The sequence below is a fragment of the Coptis chinensis genome, chromosome 3, assembly GCF_015680905.1.
Source record: "Coptis chinensis isolate HL-2020 chromosome 3, ASM1568090v1, whole genome shotgun sequence".
NCBI classification, from domain to species: Eukaryota; Viridiplantae; Streptophyta; class Magnoliopsida; order Ranunculales; family Ranunculaceae; genus Coptis; species Coptis chinensis.
Window position 1 is genome coordinate 21413238 of NC_141458.1, and position 16690 is coordinate 21429927.

Here is a 16690-nt window from a genome sequence, read left to right on the forward strand (position 1 = left end):
AGTTCCATGATACAATTGCGTCCAATTCGTTGATTTAGAGGAGATGTTTGATAGTGAGATGCTTATTAGAATAAGCACTTTTTGCCGTCACAACTTTTCTGTCAAACTTGACCCAAGTTATTCAAGCATCTTCAATTCATTTCCATTTTTTTTTTTTTGGTTCTATCTGTGTTCTTCTTAACCCTTTTTTTTGTTTTTTTTTTGTTTTAAGTACTCATACCTTTTTGCTTTCTATTCGAAGTTCCCTTACAATTGAGGGAGTCATACAAATCCATAATTTGAAGGAACAAAGTATAATGAATATTCTAACACTTTGGCGTTATTATGTTAATCTGCTTCAAACAAAGACAAAAGGCTTCTCTGTAGGGTCTGATTGAAATTTAATGTGCTATAAAGGATTCTAATTGTGTTTGGCATGGGTTTCCTTAAGGGTAACTCGAATAATATCAATGCATTATATTTTAGCCTTCTTCGAATGTGTTGGTTGTTTTAGTCAACATTTTTTGCTTATGGAAATAATTGTTGGCTTATTGTAACTTTACTTGATTCCAATGTCCATCTCTTGCATGTAGCCTCACATTTCAAGACAACAGAGTTTCAACTGCTACATTTGGGTACATCCCTGTTTCTTTCTCTCATATATTTATCCACTAATATCTTGGGCTCATCTATATGTTAGCTGAAACTATAAAAAACTTTTAAATAATTCGTATACCCGATATTAATCTATCAACTTTCATCTTCATTGATAATTTATAATCATTTTATATGAATTTCGTCAACAAAGTTATACTATCAGTTTCTTCGTTTTGGTTTGGTGCTTGGTTTAATGTATCTACTACTCCCTTTTCCACAGGATCCCGTTAGTGATGGCAAACAAAGTTCGTGATATCACAAAAAGGAATATGAGATTAGCTTTGTCACTCTCGATTGCTATCTAAGGGGTTGCTTTGATATAGGACTTATGCAAAGTTCAAGGTACTTATCTTGGATTCTTGGTAATTTTGTTGTATTTTATTTTGTACAACTTAGATACTAATGGCTAAAAGTTTCATGCAAGATGACCTAGAATGCATACTCTGTTGTAGGCAATGCTTGCAAATCCAAAAAGGCACAAAATTTTGGATTAGAACTTCGCTCAAAGGACTGCCTCTCATTGTTTTAGATTAGAAGGCCCCTCAACCGATAAGCCCATCTTAGTGAAATTATTAATGAAAACTTTGTATCCATTGCCATAGATTTTGACTACCATCATGATCTAAATTTATATTGAGCCGCCATCTGGATGTTTAAATGAGAAATCTCATTTATACTTGGTCGGCTGGTTACTTGATGTTACTTATGTCCCCTGTCCAAAGTTTATAGGCTAGGTAAGAGAATGCATGCATATTTTTAGCCATATTCATTATCACATATCAGTGTTGAGTGTTTGTGCCCATGAATCTACGGTCACGCACACATTTTCCTTTAGCAGTACTTAATTGGTAGGAGATATGCATTAGATTCCGTTAAGTTCTTCAGCAGCGTGAAGTGTTTCCTTATCAAGATTCTACAACAAGTCACATGCTCTTTGCCCCTGCACTGCTTTAGTGCATTAGACTATCAGTGACAAGCCTATACAGTTCAAGCCCTCAATCTTTTCATCATTGAAGCTCTCCCATCATCAATGAAATAGAGAAGAAAACTTGGCATGAAAAGACCTCATCTGTTCCCACAAGTACATGCCTGCGACTTACAGATTTACTACGACAAGCTAGAAAGGGAAGCACAAATGAACGACTTCTTGATGTTCCTCACAACCGCGTAAACTTAGGTGATATTTACTGCCATCTTCATGGACATTTCTTATGATAATTTTGGTTATTTATTCTCACATTTAGCATGGAGAAGTTCTTAACTATGTATGCATATGGTACAATATTTTACAATGGTAATCTATATAACACGTTAACATTCTTAACAGACGGTTTGATGAACTATTCGACCGATTTCTTTTTTAAGTACACCTTAACTTATTGTACCTATATCGATAAATGACTGCCTGTGAATCTTTTTCACGAAACCGCATCAACGTTCTTCTCATTCTCAAAATTTCTCCGGTAGTGAACTATAAGGTTTGATGCATTCGGACAGGATGAAGCTATCTATTTTTCCATGTCAGTTTACCGCCTTTAAGGTTTACTGTTGCATTCTCCTCCAACTTCTTTTTACGTTAACACACATTGTTCATACACTTTGAATTTTTTTTATTGGTATGCACATATTACTTATTCATAGTTGCTTCAGGCTCCGAAATCCAAATGTGTGTTTTAGTTATTCATTGATTTTATCTTGGGACTCTAGCAGGAACTCTAAGCGCATCCATTTGCCGCAGAGCTCACTAGGTAAATTTCTGTTTTTATTTTAGGTTTTGTGTCTATTTTACTGTTTTAGGATGTGCTTCTATTCTGGGAAACATTAGTCTGAAATACCTCCATTCAAAACTCAAAATATTGCTTTCAATATTTCCTAAAAGTTGATTTTCTACCAATATGTCACATCAGTCTTACCTCTTAAGTGTATAAAGTCAGAATCAGTTGACGCTCCTTGAGAATATCCTTGAAAGTGGAAATAAAAAATGCTTTGTGAAATACAGTGGGATTGCAAGATGGTTATGTTTGTTCAAATCAGCCCAAGTTTTGCAGACTCAGTAGAGACCCTCTGTTTGCTGAACTTCACAAGTCGGGGAGGCACCGACCTTATATCGCCCATTTATCGAAGCCCACTCAAGCGATTGAAGCGGGTACTAAATTGGTCTATGAGACTCAGTCCTGAACTCTAGAAGCCAGAGCAGAGTAGGACACTTTGTTTTGGTGAGTATCAGTATCCCGCTTTTTTATTCACGATTTACACATTAGGGGTCAACGTTATTTATCAATTCGAAAGATCGATCACGACCTCCCTCACCGAGAAGCGGCAAAATAAAATATTTGAAAAGGAACCTCATCAGATGTCACTGAAACCGGACGCAGCAGAGTTGAAATGGTTGGTAGCGAGAGCGGAACAGTTAAAAATATAAAACAGATGCAAATGATGGCTATATTGCTTCAGAGTCGAGGATATCAGACTACAACCGGTCTTCAAGTGTTCATTCAAAGAGAGAGAGATCTGGCGAACTACACTAAATCACGATAAGTGTTGCTCCTGCCTTTGCCCCCTTACCGTTTCTCTTGGTTCGCTCTTGGTTGGCGAGCTCAAAGCGATGTCTTCGCAGTCTTTTGCTTTCGATCAAAGGCATCTTTCTTTGAGCATGGACATGCACATAACAAGCAGATTCTCGGGGAGTTGTATGTTCAAGTACAAGCAAATGGTATGTTTCTCATATCGTACACTAATACTATCAAAAGGGTTTTCGTATCGAAGGTACTTATTCTTGATGATTGTATAAATGCTTCCCTTTTCTTATGTTCTCGAAAGCAAACCGAGAAGCAAAGGCAGATTATTAGAGGGTAATAATGAAATTACATAATAACTTCCAATCATTGCGGTGAGGTATGTCTTTGTGTGAACAACTTCGGCAGAAGTCTTCAAGAGAAGGTAAAGATAACGACTTGAGAATATTGATTAAATTATTTTTATCGTGATCTAATCAAAGTTTTAACTTCTGTTTTTGCACTTTTGACAGAAACGGGATTTCATACCAAAATCATAAAGTCTGGACATAGAAAAAGCCACCACTTGGACCCCCTCCAACTTGAGGCCTCCAAGATGCATCACTAACCTTCCTTCAATGTCCAAGCTCCCCTATAAAACAAGCATTGCCTATCGTACCTCATCATCAACAGATGAAAAAGAGAATATTTTTAGGACAGTTAGAACAAGCAACACCAAAATTCTGATGCAACCAAGGCGAGTCTCAATTGCAGTGCGGCCTCCTCAAGCTTCAACTCAGGTTTATCAGCCCAGAAGGAGGGTCTCAATTGCTACCCTTCGCTTAGACTCACACATGTTATCTACAATGAAGTGATGAACCAGTTGATTATTTGACTATTCCGAACTTGATTCCCCCCAGCCCAAAATGGCCAGAGTCACACATGCCTACGAAACGATTGCAGCCGTCAATGTTGAATACAATGAGAAAAGAAAAATGTTATTCCAATATAGAATAGCAATCATGCTTCTTACCATTGCATAATGTTTTGCATCTTACAGGTCTTACATTTATCGGAATCCAACAATGTTCCTCCATCACATCTAAATGCTCTAGAAGAGGATTACACCAACAGTAGCACAAAGTTTAACATCAACAATACATGTTTCTTTCTTCATTAGTTGTTTGCCTATGTCCTGTTTCTAAGACATATATTCTATCTTATCTAATGGATTATACAAAAACAAACTAACATATAGGCGGTTAAATACCTCTTCAAATATATTTATTCGCAACGTGAAAAAGCAGCTAAGATCAAATTGATCGAAGAGGAAGCCAATACTGGAAAATACACTTATCGTATTGAAGTTGGTTTATGAATGAATTATGTTTTTTTTTTCAGTAACGAATTTGATAATACTTATATCAATGTACTTACTTTCATTTCTCTTTTCAATCCCAATTGTTTCATAGAAATAATGTTGTTTTAGATTTCATTTACAGAATTCATTCAATACATACCAGACAGACATTGTCACTATTCTAATGTAATTGCGTTCATTCATTTTTTTTAATCCACAACATTTTTTCGTAGAATTTTTTTTTTGTAGTTTGCTTCAATTTATTTCGTACCACGTGCAACACACGTGCCCGTTTACTAGTTTTTTTTTAATGAGATTCTCTGGCCCAATTTATTGGTTATCAAAAGAACATAGTGCATCCTCATTCATAGTGCACTAATAAGTGTCACGTGTTAGCATGTCCCCCTCATTCTTGGCTATCTTATTCCCAACCAATAACCAAAAGTGCTAAATTCCAAAAAAGAATATGTCCAATCATAGTAAAAAACATCAACTAATTAAACAGTTACTACCTGGGTCAGTTGACTGTGACAGTTGTGTTTTGCTGTGATGACTCTTTTTCTGACTTTGAATGTTTTTTTAACTTCCTCTCATCTTACTCTCTCAAGTCTCATCTACCAAGGGACTACATACGTACAGGCAACTCTTGTTTTTTCCCTCTAAGTCGTGCATTCCACGTTGTGATTATCTTTCTTTCTTCAAACAGTTTCAAAGATCAATCTTTCTCAGTTGCAGTAAGTTTTCAGACCCTGGGCTGTATGTTTTACTTGAAAAGTTATTATCTTTTCGTCATTGGATTTGATATAGAGTAAAGGGGCACTTTGTTTTGTTGTGTTTGAGCTGAAAGATACTCAATTTGTAAAAAGGGATTTAGTTCCATGTTGTTGTAGTAGAATTTGGGGATCAGGAGGTAGTTCTTTTGGTGTATTGTATTTATTGTGAGCTGGAATTATTGTACATGTATGGAAGTTTAGAAGAAATTTTGTGGAAGGAATGATGTTGGGGATTCTGGACTGGAAGTGGTAGTAGTGTTGGTTGAAATTGGATGGGATTATTTTGATTTTAAGGTGTTGGTTGTTTCAATGTCTGTGTCACCTGATGATGATGATTTGGACTTCAAAAGGGAGAAGCTAGTGAGGTAAATATTGAGTTTTCTTTTAATTAGTTTTTTTGGTTTGTATTTTGACAATTTGGAGTTTTTTGTGAAATTTTGTTGTAATTTTTATTGTGCGTAGGTTTTATTCTGATGGAAAACAACCACTTGAACTTGCTTGGGATAAATTTGAATCGCAATCACCTGTAGAAACCCTGTCTCCAGCGTACAAGTCTTCAGCTCCTTTGTTAAAATCTAATGTATTTAAGTCTTCAGCAGCTCCTTTGCCAAAAGCCAATGTTGGAAGCAGTTGGGGTAGGAAAACAATATCTGGGAGTCTGAAACTTGGGAGGTGTAAGCTTTTCCCTGAAGACCAGGAACAATCTAAAAAGAGAATACTAGACCCAGGAAGTGAGCTTGTCTTGCAATGGAACCGGGTATTCCTTTTTTCATGCCTGGTAGCTCTTTTTGTCGATCCATTGTATTTTTACCTGCCTACTATTGGGGGCTCAAACACGAGCTCGTGTCTGAAAACAGACTCAAATCTGAGAATTGTTGTTACTTGTTTCCGTACCATTGCCGATCTGTTCTACCTCTTGCACATGGTTATAAAATTCCATACAACATATGTAGCGCCAAGCTCACGAGTTTTCGGAAGGGGTGAACTTGTCATGGATCCTAAGAAGATTTCTAGGAGGTATTTGAGATCAGATTTCCTTATAGATTTGGCAGCAACACTCCCTCTGCCTCAGGTACTATCATGTATTTGCTTCAAGTGAACTCCATTTGTTTTTATTTTTTGGGTCATTTCCTTTTTCAATACCAAAATTTTCTTGTTACACACACATAGCATATATAAATGGCCTGAGAAAACTAGAGGACGTGGGCGCGTGGTAAAGTGTATTACACAAAAAGGGATATTGTTATGTGCTGACTTCTTTTCCTAGGCAGACGCGTAGGTGCGAGGGAGTGCCTGGGCCTGTAACTGTTTAGTAATCCAGCTAGGCCAACCAGGCTGGTTAGGCAGGCTTGCAAAAAACAAATTAATCCCAATACCATAATGCCCGAAAAGAGCTCCAATACCAAAAAAACCCCATAAAAGGGATTGTGTTAGATTGCTAGAGAAGCTACTGGGTAACGGCTGGAGAAGCAACCATAGCAAACGTCCTAGAGTTTAGACTTCAGAAGTTTCCAAAATGTTGACTTAAGAAACCTTCATGAAGTATATTTTCTATTGGATGAGGGAAAGGAAGAGGAGGGACGTGTGGGTCATTAGTTTGATGGGTAGAGAGGCTTGAAGAGATATGAAGAAGAACAGTCAGAGACCTAGTTGACTAGTTCATATTTTCGTTGGTGTTTGAATTATGGGAAATGTTTGGTTGAAGAACTTTTATGCCTTTTTAAGAAGTATTGTTTCTATTTTTTGGTGGGTGAACTTTAAAATCAACTATGTAGGTGCTAGAAGGCCTCCTGCCTTCTTCTTTTGAGAACACTGTTTTCATAATGTCTACACGGGGTGCTTATTTTGATGAATTAGAAGTACTGAAGGAAGATTCCTCAAATTATGATACTTGTGTTCTTTTGGGATACAATCCTAAAACATAGTTGTTTGTTGGAATTGAACTTTGTCTGCTATGCTTATCTTTTTTTTTATTATTATTATTATTTTTTTTTTTTTGGGTGCAGATTGTTATCTGGTTTATAATACCAGCAATTAGAAACTCACATGCTGATCACAACAACAACGCCACTTGCTCTGATTGTTCTGCTACAGTATGTTCCCAGATTATATCTAATCTTCCCATTAAGTTCTCAAATTATCAAAGCGACTGGGGTTGTTACAAAAACTGCTTGGGCTGGAGCTGCATACAATCTTTTACTGTACATGTTAGCTAGTCATGTGTGTACTCCTCTCTCTCTTCGTTTTTTTTTTTTCTGTATGTATTTGTTTAAAAACCGTTTAAAACCTTTTATACTCTCTTTCTCTCTTGCTATTGGTATATGCTTTTTCCTTGGTCTTGAGGACACAGATTCTGATATATTTTGATGAAAGGTTATGTGTTCTAGATACATGATGGTAAGACGTTTCACTTAATGGTTTGTTTCTTATATTTGTAGGTCCTTGGGGCTTCATGGTATCTGCTATCGATTGAACGATATACATATTGCTGGAAATCAGAATGCAGAAAGGAAACTGGTGCTGTAAAATGCAGCTTTAATTATTTAGACTGTGAGAGTTCCAACCATGATGACCGGACAGTCTGGGCAGTCAATACAGGCGTATTTAACCACTGTGATCCTAGCAATGGAAATTTCAACTATGGCTTATTTAGCAATGCTGTGTCTAACAATGTTTTCTCCTCAAAGTTCCTTGAGAAATACTTCTACTGTCTGTGGTGGGGTTTGCAGAACTTGAGGTATGATAAATGGATTATTGATTTCATGTACTCGGTGTTGTTACTTTATTCAAATTCGGAGGTTTTTAAGGGGGTCTGCTAATGAAAGTATAAGTTGTCACGATTGACTTTCCCTTAAAATATATCCCTGAGAAATCTTGACTTTGCTATTGTGTATTTACTTGTTACTGTAAGTACTGGTCTCTTAACAATAAAACAAATTATTTCATAAAGTAAACGTGCATCTCTTCCTAATTTTATGTGATCTTATTCTTCTTTTACTAATATTGACTTCCGAACATTTATTTTGGTAGTTGATCTGTAGATGTGCATAATTACATATATGATTATTGTCTCATGTTATATGAAGTTAGTAAAACTATATTATTGCTAACGAAGAAGAAAGTTGAGAGAGAAAAGAGTTCGGCTTAGTTAGTTTCGGCCTTCTCTCACTATTCTTATATAGGAAAATAGTCTGTATACAATATGGAAAACCTCAAAAAAATCTGGGTCGTGGGGTTATGGGGCCCCCCCGACCCCAACTTAACGATTTACAAAGAACTCTAACAAAGTCCTTGGAAATTTCTTTCACCACCTACTACTTTAATACCATGTAACTATTTAACATGAATTATGATCTCATGTGGCTAAACAATAAGCATCTTGTTTGGGACCCTGGCATTTACAGTCTTACATCCATCTCTTTCTCTGTCTGTCTCTCTCTCTCTAGATGCATAAATAATTTTTTGTAAAGAGAAATTTCTGAGTCTGTATTTGTTCAATTATTATGGGTATATGCTATGGGGAATGGCCCTTTACTGTCATCACAGCGAATTCATCTCTTGTTCTTGCTTTTTTCCTCAGCTCGTATGGACAGAATTTAGCAACAAGTACTTTTATTGGGGAAACGTCATTTGCTATTCTCATTGCCATTTTTGGTCTGGTTTTGTTTGCCCATCTGATTGGGAACATGCAGGTATGCTGTATCACTCCTTGTTAATGAAAATACCTTCAAAATATTAAATGATCTTCTCAGTTGATTAACAATGTTATAGCATGGTCCATTCCTTCCTTTTCTGCTTGGTAAAGGGATGCTGCTTTTATCTCTTTTTTCTTTTTCTTTTAAATTCTTAATATGTGGCAATGCATTAGTTCCATTCATGATTGCATTCTTTATCTGAAAGGAAAATTAGCCAAAATGCAGTGACTCAATCCTACATCTTCTTTGGTGCAGACCTACTTGCAATCTATCACAGTGAGGCTCGAGGAGTGGAGACTTAAGCGAAGAGATACCGAAGAGTGGATGAGGCATCGCCAGCTCCCTCAAGAGTTGCGAGAACGTGTTCGGCGCTATGTTCAGTACAAGTGGCTTGCAACAAGAGGAGTGGACGAAGAGTCAACCTTGCGAGGCTTACCAGCAGATCTCCGTCGGGATATCCAACGGCACCTATGTTTGGATCTTGTTCGGCGAGTATGACCAGTCTCTCTTTTTCACTATTATGAACACTGCAATCCCACTTCTGCCGTTTCTTTGATATATCCCGTTAAATTAAAATGAAGCTTTTAAGTACGAGAGATTGCACATGTTATGAATCATTTTTCGAGAATTTGAGTTCTTACACCTAGGAATCCTCCAGGATTAAAGTATTATTTTTTGATGAATTTGCCATTTTAATGAGTACTTTATTCTTACTGTTTCACTTAGTTATGCAGCTATCTAAAAAATAAGACTGCCGGTAAGCAGGAATCAATTGGGAATTTCGGTTAAGATTCTTGGGTGATTGCAGGAACGGTGGTGTTCTTTTGTTTTTGGTCTTTAGCCTACCAGTGTATAATAGCCTTCTCCCATTCTGCCTGTGTGAGTTTTTGAGCATCGAATGCAACTATTTCAAGCTTTGGGCCATGAGTAGGGTATCGGCTCATGTAATAAACCTGAAAATTCTTCGATAGTTTTGCTGGTGTCTTTGGCTGGAAATAATAATCCTTATAAGATACTGAAGATAAAAGAGAAATGGTTAAAAATCATTATATGCACAATTTGGGGGCATATGTCCTAGCTAGGATAGATTGTATATAGGGTATAAGTCTCCTTGCATCTGTACCATATATATGGAACAGATATAGATGATGCATCTACATATCCCTCATCAAGATGCATATGCAATACAAGTTACAACTATATATGATAATACAAGTGAACTTCATTGATTATATCACTAGTTTAATATTTTGTCTGCTGGGCCCCATTTGCAGGTTCCATTTTTCTCGCAGATGGATGACCAACTTCTTGATGCCATATGTGAGCGGCTAGTTTCATCCTTGAGCACTGAATACACCTACATTGTTCGCGAGGGTGACCCAGTATCAGAAATGCTCTTTATTATCAGAGGAAGATTAGAGAGCTCTACTACAAATGGAGGCCGGACTGGTTTTTTCAATACGATAACCCTGAGACCTGGTGACTTTGTTGGAGAGGAGCTCCTTGCCTGGGCTTTACTTCCAAAGTCCACCCTGAACTTGCCTTCTTCAACAAGGACAGTTAAAGCTCTTGTGGAGGTAGAGGCCTTCGCACTGCGAGCTGAAGATCTTAAGTTTGTGGCCAACCAATTTAGGCGCCTCCATAGTAAGAAGCTGCAGCATACCTTCCGTTTCTATTCACACCATTGGAGGACTTGGGCAGCTTGCTTCATACAAGCTGCCTGGCGTCGGCTTAAGAGGAGAAAGATGGCCAAGTACCTCAGCATGCAGGAGTCCTTTTGTTATGCTTCGGATGAACATATGGATGAGACAAGTCATGAGGAGGGAGGCTATGACATTCCCTTGGCGAATTCTTCTCAGGTGAAACAGAACCTTGGAGTCATGATACTCGCTTCAAGGTTCGCTGCAAACACACGGAGAGGAGCTCAGAAGACCAAGGATATTGAGATGAGCAAGTTGCAGAAGCCTGAGGAGCCAGATTTCTCTGCTGAGCCTGATGAAGATGATTAGTTTTCTAAATAGTTGAAGGCTTATTTTGGCCATTTATACGCCCAAGGGTGAAACCGTTTCAGAACTCGGAATGAGGGAATCCTCGCATAGAAAGAGGCATCCTGTAAGAAATTTGATTCTGAGGACGGGAAAACTTTGTAATTTGATGTATTGTATTGATATATAGGTTATTGAAATTTTGAGTAACATAGGTAGCCAAGGTTAACAATTCTGATAGCAGTGCTATGTTCAACATGGCTCTTTGCTTCAATCTAGTGTGAAGAGTATGCTTCATGCAGATAGTATCTAGCCTCAATCAAAACAGGGAGTGGTCCATTGGGTTGCACCATTCAGGAGTGTTGACATATATGAGTTAATACTATTAATATATTAAAGTCTCGTATATGTCAACACTCCTGAATGTTTATAGAGAAATTGATAATTTAATATGGTATTAGAGTCACTGGTTTCTGAAAGGTTTCGGATTTAATTCTTATCAGGTGAAGATGTGTCTATATGTGTATTTATAGCGTGTCCCGCTGACGGGGTGTTATATATGAGTCTTTAATATATTAATAGAATTGACCCTTCACATAAGTGTGATATATATGAGGCTTTAATATATTAATAGAATTTACCCTTCAGATAAGTTCGAGCTTATAGAGAAATTGACAATTTAACACTTGATTTTAGTCTGTGGCATTTCAGAAAAAAACTTGATACTTCCTTTGTTGTAATGTAATCTATTACTAGTATTCAATTGTCAGTTATAATATTTGTATGAATTATTGTAGAAATTGTATGAACTATTGTAGAAATATGTTTTATTCAGAGAAACTGCGAACCATTTATGTGTTTACAAATTACATATATTGTGTTTTGATCTCTCTTTACGAGAAAATCTGTCTGATTATTTTATTGATGAGGAATACTGAAATTTTGGATGGGAAGAGGGTCGCTCATCTGTTTCCTATTTTGGAGTAGATGGAGCTGTTGATAACTTTCTATTAACTTAACATGTACCTGACCCTTCTTTGGGAAGAGTAAGTGTAAGGGAGTGATATCCTCCTTCAAGAATATCAGGCGCGTACTCAGTATGATGGAAATACCACACCGACCTGTAGAATCATATCGCGTCCCAAAGTTAAGAGAAAGTTCCAGAACAGTTCGCGCCAGCACGCGAACCAGGCTAGCTATAACGTGACTCAACTTGTCTTCTATAAGCAATCATGAACAGAGATGCACATGCACAAATCACTGCCACCAGCTACTGACCACTGCCGCAAGCTACTTGCCCAGACTAATAATCCACATCATCACAGCAGACCTATAAAGATAGTACTCGCACGCCTCCTTAATCTAGACCCCACGTTTGTGATACACTTTACACGTGGTGGGTGAGAATTCTTTCTCAACATCTATAAATACCCCTCCTATGAACTACGCCAGACCTGATTCTTCTCCCCTCGGATCGAGCAAGATACGTGGCGGTTAAACCCCAAGCCGAACTTGGTCCCAATAATAACCCTTTCCAGTTCCCATTCAACTGTGTATGTAAAGGAAAACTGAATCATGCCTTTACATTGGCGCTGTCTGTGGTCTCGATTACTTGAGACACCATCTTCACACAAACCAAAAGAACCAAATACCAAAAACCAAATATCTCAAGCCCACGAAGCATGGCAAGCCTCGAAGCTCAAGTTCAAGGCCTCGCAGACCAGCTAGGCTTAACCAATGGGAGCATTTCCTTGCTCAGGCAAGAAAATGCCGCTTTTAGGCAAAGTTGACGCCAACAACAGCCACCGGTAACGCCGCCGAAACGGCATTAACGAAGTTAATCAGTAGATTAATGAGTTGTCGCAACGGATCGACCAGGAGCGGTGTACGCAAAGACGCGTCCCAGATCGTTCAGAAAATGCTCAAGACATACCGCGCTTCCCCGTTCACCACAGAGGTACTCAGTAAACCCTCTCCTCAGGATTTTGTCCAGCCACGTTTCCCATTGTACGATGGCAGCACATGTCCCGGCCAACATGTAGCCCGTTACATTCAAAGCTTGGCCTTTTACAGCTCCCCGGAGTTTGACCATCTTCACTATCGACTCTTTCCTACCAGCCTCAAAGATGGCCCACTTGATTGGTTCTTTTCACTCGAGTCAGATTCGATCAAGACTTTCGAAAGCTCATTCGATCGATTGCTTTGCCCGGCAAGACGCGTGCAATGGACATAAAAAGCGATCCGGATTCACTCTTCCAGTTATCATTTGGAGAGGATGAAACCATTCGCCAGTTCCTAGGTCGGTTCAAAGCCGAACTGTTATGCATGGAGAGTGGCTTCAAAGAGTCTTTTGCCACACTGGCATTCTCCAACGCCTGTCGGGTGCGTAACACAGACCTCTCCAGGTCGCTGATGAGGTCGCGTCCAGAAACCCTATCAGAGCTGTATGATCGGGTCGACAAATATATTAAGCAGCAAGAAGGTTTGCGACACCACGGTCTATCAGACGACCAAGAAGTCGTGGCGATCTCTGACGACACTCCACCTGCCAAAAAACGGTCCAGGTCGTAAGCACCCAAATCAGGCAACCGCTTGGATAACAACAGAGAGTTCGCTATCCTGACACGCTCTCCCAGCTACATACTGGAAAAGATCAAGCGAGCCTCATACTTCCCAAAATTGGCGTATGGCAACCCGCGGAGACCGACTGACATGCCCCATCACAAGATTCCACAAAGCAAAATGTCACAAGACCGACGCTTGCTGGGGGCTCAAACATTATCTCCAAAATCTCATTGAAGCCGGACAGATAAAACAGTACACCAACATTGCTGACGGCGACTTGCGCCATAATCTTATGGCCCGCCAAGTGCGTAGCAGATCTCCACCCCGTCGGGAACGCCAAAGCATCCAAACTCGCTCCCGCAGCAGAGGATGCCCCATCGACCGTTCTCGTCATGATCACCGCCCGCACTCGTCAGATCGTGACAACGGCAGAACCATCCATATGATCACTTTCCCGTGATGATTCTCGCATTTCTTCCGAGAGAAACGAAGGCGTGTCGGTGCTCTTCAAGAAGTTTATCATTTTTCTTCACAAGCAGCACATGGCCCGCGATATTCGGGTCGCCATTCAGGGGATATCACCTTCACAGAGGCTGACCTCACCAAGGTCTGCCTCCCTCACAACGATGTGCTTGTCGTCCACGTTAGGATCAGCGACTAGACAGTTAAGCGCGTCCTGATAGACCCTGGCATCTCATGTGACATTTTGTTCTACCACACAATTCAGGAGATGAACCTACCCAAGTCAGTCTTCATAGATCATATCGCTCCTCTTTATAGGTTCAATGGCTCCAGAGTCGACCCAATCGGTGACATTATACTCCCAGTTTCAGTGGGATCAAGAGAGGATAAAGTCAGCTTCAATACGCGTTTCAGCGTCTTGGACATCAAGTCGTCCTACAACGCCATCCTAGGACGGCGTTGGATTCATCAAATGCAGGCCGTACCGTCTACACTGCATCAAGTCCTTCGTTTTCCAGGCCCCCGGGGCATGATGGAGCTTCATAGCAACCAGCTCGAAGCCTATCATTGTAATCAAATCCTCTCAGCGAACAAGACCGTTGAGGCCCCAATCAGCATAAGAGATGAGCCCACCAGCTACACTATGGCCAACAAGAAGGCCTATCCATCTGAACAGACCCCGAAAGTCGCCAAGGCAGCCACTAATTCACTCGTCAAGACACCAGAGATCGCTCTCGTAATCAGTGCTCCACCTGTTCAGACCCCAAATGTCGCCCCACCAGATCCCCTACCGCCAAAACAGCTTTTGTAGCATAATCCAGCCTTTGTTGTCATAACCACAGACGTTATCCTAGACTCTGTGGTCATAACCACAGAAAATGGTCCAACTCCTGCAGCAACTCCAATCACTCATCAGACCAACAACGCATCCACAGAGCTCAACCCCCCAGAGGACGCTCTCCCAACACAAGCTATGGCACCAGCTGAAGAGAGGCAGTGAGTGAATCTAGGAACGGAAGATGACCCTAAGTTCGTCTATGTAGGGGTTAACCTCGACCCCACACTCAAAGCCCAGCTTGTAAACTTTTTGTCCATGAATAAAGATGTTTTCGCTTGGTCGTATATTGACGTGCCAGGTATAGATCCTAGTGTTGCCTACCATAAGTTGAATGTCAACCCTAGTGCCAAACTAGTTCGACAGCGACCTAGGAGACTATCACTACGGTTTCAAAAAGCAATCAACGATGAGGTCGATAAACTCAAGCAAGTCGGGTTCATCCGCAAGGTCGACTACCCATATTGGATTGCTAACATAGTGGCTATTCCAAAAAAGAATGACACGGTCTGCCTCTGCGTTGACTTCACCAATGTCAACCAAGAAACACCCAAAGACAGCTTCCCGTTACCAAGGATCGACCGACTTGTGGACCAGACCTGCGGTCACGAGCTCCTCTCCTTCATGGATGCTTATAGTGGGTACAACCAAATACCACTTGCTGAGGAAGATCAAGAGAAAACATCCTTCATTACAGAACAGGGGGTTTATTGCTACAGTGTTCTCCCATTCGACCTCAAGAACGCTGGAACGACGTATCAACGAATGGTAACTGACATGTTCCAGGACATGTTAGGAGATACCATGGAAGTATATATTGATGACATGGTCGTCAAGAGCAAAAAAGCAGGTGACCACCTCACTCACCTCGAGCAAGCGTTCTCCAGGTTACGCAGAACTCGCATGAAGCCAAACCCAAAAAAATGTCTTTTCAGAGCGTCCTCCGGCAAATTTCTGGGTTATCAGGTCTCACAGCGTGGGATCGAAGCTAACCCAGATCAAATCCGCGCGTCTTGGATATGCCCGACCCGCAGACAAAGAAGCAGATACAGAAGCTATCAGGCATGATTGCTGCACTCAACCGATTCATATCCAGGGCATCAGACAAGTGCCGACCGTTCCTGCAACTCCTCAAAAAAGGCGAGCAGTTCTCATGGAACGATCAATGTCACCAGGCCTTCTCCACTCTCAAAGAGTATCTCACAACACCTCCGGTCTTAGCCAAACCAACAGACGGCGAAACGTTCGGGCTTTATCTAGCAATATCAGACTTTGCTATTAGTTCGGTTCTATTCAAGGAGTACAACAACTCAGAGAAACCAATCTACTTTACGAGTAAGACACTAACTCCAGTCGAAAAGAACTACTCTTACATCGAAAGAGCAGTTTTAGCACTGTTATACTTTGCAAGGAAATTCAGGCCATATTTCCAGGCACACCCAATCAAAGTACTCACCGACCTCCCGTTGAAGAAAATAATTCACAAGGAAAACAAGACAACTCGCATGGCGGTTTGGGCCGAAGAGCTCGGCGAACATCACATTGAGTTCGTCCCACGCACCTCGCAGAAGGGACAAGTCGTGGCTGATTTCCTTGCCGACTTCCTTGTGGACGATCTACATTGGGAGCCAGAGAGCAGACATCCTACCCCCTAAGCACAACGACAAGACTGTTTGGTCCCTCTTTGCAGATGGTTCCAACAACCCTGGCGGAAGTGGCGTTGGCGTCGTGTTAGTATCGCCCGCTGGAGAAGTAATGGAGAAATCAGTTCGCATCGACTTTGCGACCTCCAACAATGAAGCGGAGTACGAGATAGTAATTATGGGGCTTAGAATGGCGCTACAGCTGGGTGTACAATAGTTTCAAGTCTTTAGTGACTCGCGC

The 16690-nt window shown here is 40.4% G+C and overlaps 1 protein-coding gene and 1 long non-coding RNA gene across 2 annotated transcripts; both read left to right on the forward strand.

Annotated features, from left to right (window-relative positions):
* The first annotated feature begins 2067 nt into the window (after positions 1–2067).
* LOC147508590 (uncharacterized) lies at positions 2068–2911 on the forward strand. Its single transcript, XR_015216387.1, has 3 exons — positions 2068–2176; positions 2347–2384; positions 2636–2911. It is a non-coding gene; the product is annotated as an uncharacterized LOC147508590 (long non-coding RNA).
* Positions 2912–5103: 2192 nt separating this feature from the next.
* Positions 5104–11154, forward strand: LOC147508591 (cyclic nucleotide-gated ion channel 17-like). Its single transcript, XM_086601032.1, is given in 8 exon segments — positions 5104–5629; positions 5727–6336; positions 7271–7327; positions 7329–7484; positions 7703–8001; positions 8845–8956; positions 9215–9451; positions 10234–11154. Coding segments are annotated over 8 exon segments (2262 nt in total). The 5' UTR covers positions 5104–5573; the 3' UTR covers positions 10969–11154.
* The last annotated feature ends 5536 nt before the right edge of the window (positions 11155–16690 follow it).